The sequence below is a fragment of the Eptesicus fuscus genome, chromosome 3, assembly GCF_027574615.1.
Source record: "Eptesicus fuscus isolate TK198812 chromosome 3, DD_ASM_mEF_20220401, whole genome shotgun sequence".
Lineage (NCBI taxonomy): Eukaryota > Metazoa > Chordata > Mammalia > Chiroptera > Vespertilionidae > Eptesicus > Eptesicus fuscus.
The window spans coordinates 82,517,984-82,532,119 of NC_072475.1; the positions used below are offsets into that span (position 1 = coordinate 82,517,984).

The following is a 14,136-nucleotide window of genomic DNA, read 5'->3' on the forward strand; positions in this document are numbered from 1 at the left end:
TTTTTTTTTACACTTAAAACCTATATAATTTATCAATTTATAATTGATAAATTATAAATTATGTAGTAATTTATTACTCCAATAAATTCAACAAAAATGAAAAACAACTTAATACTGATTCCTTGTGTTTAACTCATAAGATCTATTTCTTTCTTCGGACATCCAGAAATGTAGATAATTCTTTGCCTATCCTAGGTTCATGAACATATTGTCCTATTTTTTCCCCTCAAAGCTTTTCTTTTTTTAATTTAAATTCTTTATTGTTTAAAGTACTACATGAGTCTCCATTTTCCCCCATTGCCCTCTCCTGGGCCACTCCCACTCTCCAGAATATGCCCTCACCTCTCTACTGTCTGTGTCCAGTGGTTATGTTCATATGCATGCATACAAGCCCTTTAGTTGATCTCTTACTCCCTTACCCACTCCCTTGTGCCCCCCTACCCCCCGCCCGCTCTCCCTTATAGGTTGGACAGGCTGTTTGATGCTTCTATGTCTCTGGTTCTATTCTTGTTCATCAGTTTATGTTGTTCATTATATTCCACAAATGAGTGAGATCATGTGATATTTATCTTTCTCTGACTAGCTTATTTGCTTAGCATAATGCTCTCCAGTTGCATCCATGCTGTTGCAAATGGTAAGAATTTTTTTTTTTTTTTTTTTTTTTGCGGACCACTGGTGGTCCGTGAGGTCCGAAAGGTTGGCGATTGCTGCCGCAGTGCAGATGGGCACCTAGGCTGTTTCCAAATCTTAGCTATTGTAAATTGTGCCACTATGAACATAGGGGTGCATATATCCTTTCTGAATGGTGTTTCTGTTTTCTTAGGATATATTTCTAGAAGTAGGATTACTGGGTCATTTTTAATTTCTTGAGGAAACACCATATTGTTCTCCACAGTGGCTGCACCAGTCTGCATTCCCACCAGCAGTGCACAAGGGTTCCTTTTTCTCCGCATCTTCGCCAGCAATTGTCATTTGTTGTTTTGTTGATGATAGCCATTCTGACAGGTGTGAGATGGTACCGCATTGTCATTTTGATTTGCATCTCTCGGATAATTAGTGACTTTGAGCATGTTTTCATATGTCTCTTGGCTTCCTGTATGTCCACTTTCGAAAAGTATCTATTTAGGTCCGTTGCCCATTTTTTGATTGGATTATTTATCTTTTGTTAAATTGTATGAGTTCCCTATAAATTTTGGAGATTAAACCCTTATCAGAGTTAACATTGGCAAATACACTGAGTGGCCAGATTATTATGATCTCTGAATGCATAATAATCTGGCTTTCAGTGTATATATATACTGTACATTCTCCCATGCTGTGGGCTTCCTTGTTGTTTTGTTGATGGTTTCTTTTGCTGTGCAGAAACTTTTTATTTTGATGTAGTTCCATTTGTTTATTTTCTCCTTAGTTTCCATTGCCCTTGGAGCTGTATCAGTTAATATATTGCTATGACAAATGTTTGTCATTTTGCTGCCTATGGCTTCTTCTAAGATTTTTTTTGGTTTCCAATCTTACATTTAAGTCCTTTATCCATTTTGAGTTTATTTTTGTGTATGGTGTAAGTTGGTGGTCTAGTTTCATTTTTTTGCATGTATCTGTCCAATTTTCCCAACACCATTTACTGAAGAGACTGGCTTGACTCTATTGTATGCTCTTGCCTTCTTTGTCAAACACTAATTGAGCATAATGGCTTGGGTCGATTTCTAGGTTCTCTGTTCTGTCCATTGGTCTATATGTCTGTTCTTGTGCCAGTACCAGGCAGTTTTGAGAACAGTGGCTTTGTAGTATATAGCTTGATATCTGGTATTTTGATCCCTCCAACTTTGTTCTTCTTTCTCAAGATTGCTGCAGCTATTCGAGGTATATATATATATATATATTTATTCCAGATGAATTTTTGGAGAGTTTGTTCTAGGTCTGTGAAATATGCTGTTGGTATTTTAATGGGGATTGCATTGAATCTATAGATTGCTTTGGGTAGTATGGACATTTTAATGATATTGATTCTACCAATCCATGAACATGGTATATTATTCCATTTGTTTATGTCTTCCTCTATCTCTTTTTTTCGGCATCCTGTAATTTTCTGAGTACAGGTTCTTTAACTCCTTGGTTAAATTTATTCCTAGCTATCTTAAATTTTTTTGTTGCAATGGTAAATGGGATTGTTTTTCAGTTTCTCTTTCTGTGAGTTCATTATTGGTGTATAAAAAATACATAGATTTCTGGGTGTTAATTTTGTATCCTGCTACATTGCTGAATTTATTTATTAATTATGGTAGTTTTATGATGGTGTCTTTAGGGTTTTTTTATGTACAATATCATGTCATCTGTGAATAATGGACAATTTTACTTCTTCTTTTCCTATTTGGATGCCTTTTATTTCTTCTTCTTGTCTGATTGCTATGGCTAGCACTTCCAATACTATGTAGAACAGGGGTGGGCATCCCTGTCTTGTTCCTGTTCTTGGGGAAAATGATTTTAGTTTTTGTCCATTGAGTATGAAGTTGGCTGTAGGTTTGTCACATAAGACCTTTATTATGTTGAGGTATGATCCCTCTATTCCCACTTAGCTGAGAGTTTTTATTAGGAAAGGGTGTTGGATTTTATCAAATGACTTTTCTGCATAAATTGATATGATTATGTGATTTTTGTCTCTCATTTTGTTTATGTGATGTGTCACATTTATTGATTTGTGGATATTGTACCATCCTTGCATCCATGGAATAAGTCCCACTTGTTCATGGTGTATGATCTTTCTAATGTAATGCTGGATCCTATTTGATAAAATTTTTTTGAGGATTTTAGCATCTATGTTCATCAGGGATATTGGCCTGTAATTCTCTTTCTTTGTGTTGTCTTTATCTTGTTTTGGTGTTAGGGTAATGCTGGCTTCATAGAAAGAGCTTGGAAGTGTGCCTTCCTCTTGAATTTTTTGGAATAGTCTGAGGAGGATTTGTTTTAGTTCTTCTTTGAATGTTTGATAAAACTCCCCTGTGAAGCCATCCGGCCCAGGGCTTTTGTTTTCTGGAAGTTTTTTGATTACTGCTTCAATTTCATTGGTAGTATCAGCTATTCAGGTTTTTTTATTCTTCCGGATTGAGTTTTGCAAGAAGCTTGTATTTCCTAGGAAAATGTCCATTTCGTCAAGGTTGTCTAGTTTGTTGGAGTAGATTTGTTCGTTATATTTTTTTACAATCCTTTGTATTTCTGTGGGGTCTGTTGTTATTTCGCCTCTCTCATTTCTGATTTTGTTTATTTGAGTCCTCTTCCTTTGCTTCTTGGTGAACCTGGCTAGTGGCTCATCAATCTTGTTTATCCTTTCAAAGAACCAGCTCTTGGTTTTTATTGGTAATTTGTATTGTTTTTTTTTTGCTTTCTATGTCATTTATTTCTGCTCTGATCTTTATTATTTCCTTCCTTCTGCTCACTCTGGGCTTTTCTTAAGGCTCTTTTGTTTAAACTATTAATGAATTTTGTTGTTATATATGATAGCTTTTTAAATGTTAAAGATATTATAAATATACTTTAAAATATAACTTCATGGTGCTGTCTCAGCTCTGTTATTCTGTACCACGGCAGACACACCTTATTTTATTAAGCTTCACAGATACTGGTTTTTAAAATTGAATGTCTGTGGCAACCTTTTGATGAGCAAGTCTATCAGTGGCATTTTTTCAACAGCATTTATTAATTTCATGTCTCTGTGTCACACATTGGTAACTCTTGCAATACTTCAAACATTTTCATTATTATATTTGTCATGGTGATTTGTGATCAGCAATATTTGATGTTACTATTGTAATTGTTTTGGGGTGTCATGACAAGTAAACATAATCAATGAATGTGTGTGTTCTTACGGCTCCATTGACCAGCGCACCCTCTCTCTCTGTCTGTCTTTCCTTGGGCTTCCCTATTCCTTTTGACACAATATTGAAATTAGGTCAGTCAATAACCCTCAATGGCTTCTTAAGTGTTCAAGTGAAAGGAAGAGTCATATGTCTCTCACTTTAAATCAAAGCTAGAAATGAGTACGTTTAGTGAGGAAGGCATGTCAAAAAGTGGAGACAGGCTGAAAGTTAGGCCTCTTGTGCCAGTTACACAAGTTGTGAATATAAATGAAAAGTTCTTGAAGGAAACTGAAAGTGCCACTCCAGTGAACACAGGAATAATCAGAAAGTGATCCAGCCTGATTGCTGAAATGGAGAAGTTTAGTGGACTGGACAAAAGATCAAACCAGCTACCACATTCCCTTAAACCAAGAGAGGTGAGGAAGCTGCAGAAGAAAAGCTTGAAGCTAATAGAGGTCAGTTCATGAGGTTTAACGAAAGAGGCTGTCATCACAACAGAAGTGCAGCGCTGATGCAGAAGCTGCAGAACGTTATGTAGAAAATCTAGCTGAGATTATACACTAAACAACAGTTAATCTCCTACAACTTTCATAGCTAGATAGGGGAAGTCAATACCTGTCTTCACAGCATCGAAGGGCAGACTGACCCTCTGGTTAGGGGCTCATGCACTGGAGACTTTAAGCTGAAGCCAGTGCTCATTTACCATGCCATAAATCCTACGGTCCTTAAGAATCATGCTAAATCTTCCCCGACTGTGCTTTACAAATGGACCAACAAAGCCTGGAAGCACATCTGTTTACGACATGGTTTACTGAATATTTTAAGTCTATCAAAACCTACTGCTCAGAAAAAAAAGATTTCTTTTAAAATAATACTGCTCATTGACAATATATCTGGTTACCTAAGAGCTCTGATGAAGATGTACAATGAGGTTAATATTGTTTTCTTGCCCATAGTTCAAGCCTTATTATTTAAGAAATACATATATGACTACTAGAGGCCGGTGCACAGATTCGTGCACCGGTGGAGTCCCTCAGCCTGGCCTGTGCCCTCTTGCAATCTGGGATGTCCGACATCCCCCAAGGGGTGTAGTAGTGTGCGAAGCGGCAGGCGGCCAGGAAGGAGCCCGAGCCCCAGCCGGGTGCTGCACTGCTCCCACTCATCCTGGCCCCACTGTGCCTGCCGCCTCCACTTGGTAGCGCTGCCTGATAGAATGCTGTTTGATAGAATTTTACCCACAATGGAACTTCTTTCAAAATCAGAGCCAATCCTCTCAAACCCTGCCAACAGCTTTATCAACTAAGCTTATGTACGATTATAAACCCTTTGTTGTCACTTCAACAACCTTCACAGCATCTTCACCCAGAGTAAATTCCATCTCAAGAACCACTTCCTTTGCTCACCTATAAGAAGCAACTCCCCATCCATTAAAGTTTTATCATGAGATTGCAGCAATTCAGTCACATCTTTAGGCTCCACTTCTGATTCTAGCTCCCTTACTATTTCCACCACACTTGCAGTTACTTCTTCCACTGAACTCTTGAATCATCAAGTCATCCATGAGGGTTGGAATAAACGTCTTCCTAATTCCTGTTCATGTTGATATTTTGATGAATCGTGAATGATGTTAATAATATCTGGAATCGTGAATCCTTTCTAGAAGCTTTTCAATTGCCTTTGTCCCGATCCATCAGAGGAATCACTATCTATGGCAGCTATCTCTATATATAAAAGCCTAAGCAACCAAATGACCGAACAACTGGTCGACCAGTCACTATGATGCACACTGACCACCAGGGGCAGACACTCAATGCAGGAGCGGCCCCTGGTGGTCAGTGCGCTCCCACAGAGGGAGCACCGCTCAGCTGACCAACGGGCACCAGACGCTGGGCTCACGGCTGGCGAGCGCAGCTGCAACGGTGCAAGCCTCTCCCTCCTCTGCAGCAGGCAGACATCCCCTAAGGGGTCCCAGACTGCGAGAAGGTGCAGGCCGGGCTGAGGGACCCCTCCCCACAGTGTATGAATGTTGTGAACCGGGCCTCTAGTACTATTAAGAAAAAGCCAGTTTAAAAAGTACTTTACAATTTTTTGTTCCAGAAAAAATCTCTGCTATTTTTTTATTCTTTTTCATTTTGCTTTTTGAATAGTCAGCCCAATGAAATTGAGAGGAACAAAGTTGATTAAACCCATTTTTTGAAATCAATTCGAGTCATTGTTGATCAATAAACATCAATAAGGGGTTCAGCATTACAGATAATGTATAAAACATACTGAATAGGTAAGTGTGATAAAAAGAAATGAATGGCTATATGAAGTAACTGAGTTTCATTGAATCTCTTTATAACATTGTTTGAAATATATATATTAGCATGGCAAGTGAATTTATAAGAGAAATAAATTATGTTATTATGTGTACATACTGCCCCTTTAATAATACTCGAATACATCACAGTATGAGAGAAATGCACCCTAGAGAAAATGCTGTTATTCTTCATAGAAAAATCCATGAGTCATATTATGCAACAATTAATTGATGATAAATGATTTAATTCTAGAACTCAGAATAGCTTATTTAAATGCCATCAGAAAAAAGAACAAAAAACCACCAAAAACCCTTACCCGCAAAAAGGAGTCTAGGGATCCATTCTCCATATATTCCACCACAATCATAACTGGCCGTCCTGCAAATAAAGCAAGGGAACACACGGGATTAGAGCAATCACAGAAATATGTGCTGCAGTTAGAGATTTCCAGCTGTGGCAGCTAAACTATTTGTATTTTATTAATAGGAATTTCATTTTCCAACATGCTTCTATAAAAGTATTCATACTACACACCTCTCCATTTCTTTATAGCATTTTTTTTTTTTTTTAGTTCATAAAAGGAACATGAATTACAATATGAATTACAAAGGAATTAAGCACTTCCTTTTCTAAAGCCCGGCAATCACTCCTTTGTTAAGATTATGTTCCTTTTGTCCTGAGCTTTTCCTTAAAAGATAACCAACAAGCTGAAGTCAGGGTTTGAATAGTTACTGTAGCTGCTTTGGCAATTGTGCTACACCTTCTCTAGTGGTGCAGTAATCAGGGCTGAATGACATCAGACTGAGCATTTCCGAAATATTCCTAAGGCAAAGCAGAAAAGAGAAATTCATAAATTCTCTTTAAGAAATGATAAACCATCGGTCATAGTCTGCTTTTAAAGGCTTTTAAGTAGAAAAATGCCAGTGGATTGATGAATGCTACCAAGTTGGTGGGATCTGTAATAATTCTTGATCATCTCTTTATTGGACATAGATTAGATCAACAGAACAATGATGGCAGTTCATGAAAAATAAGTAACTCTGATTTCATAGTCTAGTGCAGCAGCTAAAATCAGAAACTGAACATCATTTCTTTTATATCATATCTATTTGCAGTTGTTACAGTTCCTAATACCCCTATTAGGTAGCATATTTGACATAAGTAACTTTGATTTGTTTCAAAGAAAATAATCTATTTGTTCTGCTCAATTTCCCGAGTTTAAAAGATAAACTCATTTCAGATGAAGGGAAAATGTTATTTACTTGAAACAAACATGTATGACATATTTACTTTTTACTTCTATAGTTCTGGCTTCTCATTGGAATTTTTAGCAATTTAATCTGCACTGTGCACAGTTTTTCCTCATGAGGATAAAGATCTGGGAAGAAATTATGTGTACCGATCATGGAAAAATTAGGTCTCATGTTGTAAGTCATGTCCCTTTTACAAGTCTAAGCCTTGTGGGTTAGAAAGGGTGATAGTAACAAATTAGAACAATGTCTGCAAATGCTAGATTTTTACAGTTGAATCTGTATTTTAAAGAAAGATGTGCCAAAGGTTAAATGTAATAATAAAGTTCCCAGTTTATCATGCATAGAATTAGAACCCAAAGAAGACATCCATTTTGTTGGATCTCTATAATGTCCCCTAAAGTCATTAATTTCACCCAAATACAGATAAAGAACTTTATCAGAAAATATTGAGGTCAAATGAACTGTCAGCACTATTCTAATCAGTGGCCTAGAAAATCAGGTTTTAAATCTGAAAGTTTGTAATGAAATTTTTTATTTGACTATTGATTTCAAAGAGCTTAGAGATTAGGAGCCTGATGTAAACACTTGGTTAGCAAGGTAGGGAAAAATAAAAGGTCATCTTAATATATAAATATAAAAATTCTGAGAACAATATACCAGGTTGATGTATAATGGATTATGGATGTTAACAGGAAATGTTGGGTTCGGACAATGATTACTTGAGCTCTTCTGCCCACAGTCACAACATTTCAATCTACCTTGACCATTGCTGCTAGAGAAACATATTTAATTTTTTAAAAATAAAATTTAAAAAATATTTATCCTCTCCCTAAAAATGTCAGTCTTATTAGAAGAGTTTGCAAGCACTTCACTGATATTGATACATACTATTATTATCCCTATTCCACAGAAAAGAAAATTGAGGGATAGAAAGTTAAATTACTTGCCTAAAGTCAAACAGCTGGTAAGTGGCAGTATCAGGCAGTCAGTCTCAGCTCTTAACCTTCATGCCATGGTGCCTCTCAGACACTGTTTATAGATCAAAGCTGTAAGCCTCTGTTAGCCAATCCTCATCTCTCCTACCGGCCTTATCGTTTCCTGATCCATCAGTTGTCATTATCACCTGTACTTGTTCATTCCTGTCTCCTTCTGCCTTTCCTTTTGGTACTCCCCTGCCAGGATTACCTCCCAACTTGCTTCTCTCTCTAAACATCTCACCTCACAGCTCCCCAGATTGGATACACTGCACCTGTTCCTTGAGAGTCTCCCACAGCGATATTTCCTATAGCTGCATTCCCATCCCATCTTTGTCTGCACTCTGACAGGTGCCTGGTTTATCTTCCCGTAGCTGCTTTGTATCCTTATTCACGGGGTTTCTCAAGGCCACCTCCCATGCAGCTGAGCAGAGTTGGTGCTTCATAGAAACAAGTCGATTTTTCTCATCAATTTCACAATTCCTAAGAAAGTAACCCTGAAGTATTTCAGCAAGATTTTGATTTACATGAATACAAAGTACTTTGAAATTAGTTCTATCTATAACTCCTTGGGAGATACTTTATGCAATCCTAAAATTCATCAGTGACAAGTTTAATCTTCTCATTAAAGATAATAAAGAGTCCAATGAAGACTCCCTAGGTTGCTCGTGAATTAGACGTTTCACACCTGAACTGCATCTTTTGTATTTTGTCCAGGAGCATCAGTTGACAGCAGCTGTTGTTAAACCAAGGCGTTTTTAAGAATATGTTGACATCTAGCCTACAATTTGTTTTCTAGTGGTTTCTATAGGGAAGTTAGTTACATTATGAAGATTACAAGCAACTTTACAGTTCATGGTTACACTTTATAATCAAGAAAATAGATAAGTCTAAGGGAAATTAAGGAAATTAGGACAGTATTCTTCAAATACCTGATCAGGTGAGAGAAGTCATTGGTAACAGTGTTTTTTCTGTCTTATTTTTTAATATGTAAAAAATATATATTGCATTGTTTTTGGAAAATATATTTAGAGATGATTAATTCTCTTTTTACATTTTAAAAATATTTCACTTTTTTTCTTTTTTACAATTTTAGCCACTTACTCCAAGTGCCTCACATCACAGAATCAAATTAATACTTGCATTGTACTGAAATCAATGGACAAATCCCAGGATTCTTGATTCAGTCAAGTCTCAAAATCCACAGATGTTTTTAGAAGCCTCATCAGTTTGATTTAAGAGATTTTCAAAAATATTTCTACAACTCACACAAAAAGCGATTTTTTTTTTGTTTTTTCTTCATAAATAGCCCAGGAATGGCTATAGATATTTTAAACAGCATTGGAATCAATATACTATAAGAAATCACTTATTTATATTCTGAACACAATGGATCGTAAGATCCCATGTCATTTTTTTCTGTTGTAGAGAACAATAGTTTTCTTTAATTGGAACTTTTATGAACTACTAACTAATAAATCTTTTTCAAATAGACAGCTTCCCAGTACTGAAGCTGATTTAATGTAGGTGGTGTTAAGAAACCATGTGATGATGAGACTATAATTTCTTGTGCTATTGTTAAAGAAAACAAAAGAAAGGCATTTTTTTTTTTTAATCTTGGGGAAAATATTTTCTGAGTGAATTATTTTTTTCTTTTTTGCTTTAGCAATGATTTGTGAAAGAGGGGATTACAGAGATTTAACATTTTCATAGAAATAATAAATTTGTGCTAAATGTAGTATTCTGTATCAGCTTGGAGTTTCTGATGTGCAGTCAGTAATATCAAGAATCAAAACAAACTCAACAATCCAAAAACTCTATTACATATTTACAGCAATTCTAGTTTATTTAACATTATATTGTGTATATATTTTGTCTACCAGGTAATAAAATTTGTGGTAATATCTTGGATTGTCAGATTGCTGTATTCCCTCCCCCAAGTTGCAATTCAGTACTTTTAAAGCCAGTTATTTAATCTATTTCTACCTCCTCTGTTTCTGCTGTGGAGATAGAAAATTATAATCTCAAATAGATTGGATAATAAATGAAATAATTTTCTTACCCCTTTAAGGCACTCAGAAGATATGGGTGACATGCATTTGCACAAAATCCTATCTAATAAAGAGAGAATATGCAAATTGACCATCACACCATCACAAAGATGGTGGTGCCCATAGCCACAAGATGGCAGTGCCCAGTCCCCTCAGCCCCACCAGAGTCCCCTAGTCCTTTCAGCCCCGCTGGGGGAAGAGAGTGGCAGGCGTGTAGGCAAGCCTCAGATGTTGGCTGCCCAGCCGCCCAGGGCCGGCCTGAGGCACAGGCAAGCCTCAGATGGCAGCTGCCCAGCCACCCAGGGCTGCCTGAGGCTCAGGTAACCAGGGACAGCTGAGGCTTGTGCTGCCGGCAGTGGCAGCAGCAGAGGTGTGATGGGGCGTCGCCTTCCCCTGATCGCCGGGTTGCCTCCCAGCCCTGAGGGCTCCTGGACTGTGAGAGGGGGCAGGCTGGGCTGAGGGACCCCCCTCCAGTGCATGAATTTTCGTGCATCGGGCCTCTAGTAGAATATAATAGACAATTATTTTTATTCACAAGATAAGTACTAAAACTGGGGAATTATTTTCTCTTATACTCTTGCCTGGTATCAGATCATGTCCCAAATGAATCTTTTCTTCAGTGAGTTCAATGCAAACTTTTAATATATTTTTCCAGATCGATAGACAATACTAGTAGTGTGGCAAAGGCTTGGGAGCAGTGAGTGCAAGGAGGAGGGTGGTCAATGGGGGGAAAAACACACACAAAAAACCAAAGCAGATATCTTTAATACTTTCAACAACAAAGATAAACTTAAAAAATAAAATATTTTAAATACTAGAATAAATAAATAAGTAAGTAAGTTTCTTTTCCTCCTACATTCCCATTTTGATTAAACATTACCATCTATCTAGTTACCCAGGTTTGAAACCCTATTGTAATACTGAACTTCTCACTTTATTAAACCCCTGTTAGTCCATAAGTTATTAAGTTGTGCTAAAATCTATGGAAAATTATCACTGCCTATATTCTGCCTTTGTGGTTCTTTTTGCTTGACTTATTGCAAAAACAGTTTACTAATTGTTCTTGCTAATGCTTGTACAACCCTTATTTTGAACATTCAGTGGTATATCAAATATATATTTTTGAATGCCTACTATGTATCATTTCTGGTTTCTGGAGAAACTTCCTCAAGCAATAAAAGATCCCTGCTCTCAAGGAGTGCATGGTGGAAAGAGGGATAAAATAAGAAAACAGTTAATTACGATGAAGAGCTAATTTTCTACCTTCCTTTAAAGACTGGCAATTAAGTTCCTTCACAGTCTCTGTTTTACCTTTGCTTCTAGTGTCATCTTTTACCTCCCCCTATTTTCCTAACTCCTAATTTTTAAATTCTCTAGGTAACTCATAATTCCCCAAATATGACTTTACTTGTGCCTTCCTCTATTCTTTGGAAGACTGCCTTCTCAATGTCTCCACTTGGTAAAATCATATGCTTAAAAAAATAAAAAAGCGCAGTTTCAAACTTTCCCATTTAGAAAGACTCGATTGTTTACTTTCTCCTCCTTTTACATCTTAACCAAACAGTTTTATAACACCGACAGCATGGTGTTGATGTTAAGCAGGTAGGTGTCTGCCTCCCACTCTAAAGTGCGGTTGAGGTCAGACCGGTGCTTAAATTCTCCTCTGAAAGTTCACCATTGAGCACAGAGCTAGTCACAGAGTAGGTAGTCAATTATATTTTTTTGAATGAAATATCAGAAGAAACACATACATAAAGGTGTCCTCTGAGAATAATTTTAGACCAAGAAAGAGATACTGAAATAATTGAGTGACAAATGAATAAATTCTAAATTATTTGCATTGTAAAATATATGGTTTTGAAGAAAGAGCAGAATTCAGATTTTAGTTCTGATGCCTATTAGCTGCAAGTTATGTTAGCCCTCTCAGTCTTTGCATGGATAAAATGAAGGTACTATTACATACTGCATATGAAATTTTAAAGGCTTAGTGAGAAAACATGTAATCAGTACAGTGTCTGGCAATAGTTGGCACTCAGAAATGTTGCTGTACTTTTACTTTCTTTCCCTTGTATGCACCATTATCTGCTTCCTCTTATTATATTTGTTTACTCTGCAGAAAAAAATAGTTTCATACAAATGAATCATTTCCATATTTTACTATAGTATGGGATGGACATGCACATTCTTTTATATCTTATGTAGCAAAGTAAAAATGACTGCTGGTTATATTTTACAGTAAATTCCAGGTTTTAGCACTGAAATTCTCATGTCCCAAACAAACTGGATGGTCGGTTCCCTTATTCCTTGTGTGCTCACTGCAGTTAGTTGTGGGATTGGAGTCAGATAGCAGGATACTGAAGACTTTTTTCCACCTTGGGCAAGTGAACTCAGTTATCTTCTCACTGCCTCAGTCTCCCCATTTGTATGCTGTATATTCCTCATTTGTATATCTGTATATTGCATATTATAAATAACACACATAATAACAGGAGGTGAATTAATACCTCCTTCATTGCCTGAGGTATGAGATTAAGTGAGATGTTTTAAAATACAGAGAATAAATAGTGCCTGATACTAAATATTAAATCACCCAATAACAGCTTAAAGAATGAATGGATAAATGGGAATGTTACATCTTACTTTGCTGAATCCTAAGCTAAAAAGTGGCTTTCAGAGTTAAAAAGGTTCATTACTAAAAATGACTAAGGTCAATATATTTAGGAGCTTTAAAAAAATAATATATTTTTATTGATCTCAGAGAGGAAAGGAAAGGGAGAGATAGAAACATCAATGATGAGAGAGAATCACTGACTGGCTGCCTCCTACACTCCCCAGTTCAAGCCTGTAACCTGGGGCATATGCCCCTCCTGGGACTCAAACTGTGACCTCCTAGTTCATAGGTCGATGTTCAACCACTGAGCTGTGCTGGCCAGGCCTTTAGGAGCTTTTTTTTGATGATCTTAAAGGTCATTTTAAATCCTATACACCTGAAATTAACAGGTTTGAAATTATTTTAATGTATAAGAAGGTTTTTCTTAGAGTAAAATAATCAAAATGCATATTTTATTACTATAAATAACATACTATAATACATAGTTTTTAAGGAAGTAGGTTCTTATTTTTATCTAACAAGCTATGTTGTGTCTTCTATACTCTATGTACAGATTTGTACCTGTAACAACAGGTTTTAGGATAAATCTGGAACTGATTTTAACTGTGGAGCTATTCGAAGCCCCTAAATCTATATAACTATATTGATTTGATTCTCATAACTTCTTTATTTTGCTTTTTTTTAAACTTAAAGGTTATTCAAATGTCCTTGGAGAAATGCTGAAGAATAAATTATTTTATTTGGTGATAAAACAGCTTAGCAGAAGTTAGGAGGAGTGATTTGCATTATGAAAATACTAGCCTTTCTTAATCTAGATTTGTTCTAGAGTGAATAGCAGGTGTGAGGCTATAGAAACCAAACATGATTTTCCTGCCAGTTCCAGAGAGCAGTAGCATACCACGTGCATCCGTTACTTCAGTGATATTCAGTGCTGTCTTTCTTACTGAAAACTACCATCTGGGCAAAAGATTTCTTCTTAATTAGAAGTGTCTCATTGACAAAGAAAGTCATTGCCAAGGATGCCTGATGTTGGAATGTGTCTTCACTATAAGACACTAATCATATTGCAAAATTTTAATAACATATGCATTTT

General features: G+C 36.5%; 1 protein-coding gene across 1 annotated transcript in view; it reads right to left on the reverse strand.

Annotated features, from left to right (window-relative positions):
• The window catches only part of EPHA6 (EPH receptor A6), a 1,030,425-nt gene that overhangs the window by 180,172 nt on the left and 836,117 nt on the right, over positions 1–14,136 (reverse strand). Inside the window, exon 13 of the mRNA XM_054714059.1 lies at positions 6,471–6,532. Within this exon, the coding sequence (XP_054570034.1) occupies positions 6,471–6,532 (62 nt within the window). The remainder of the gene's footprint in view (positions 1–6,470; positions 6,533–14,136) is intronic.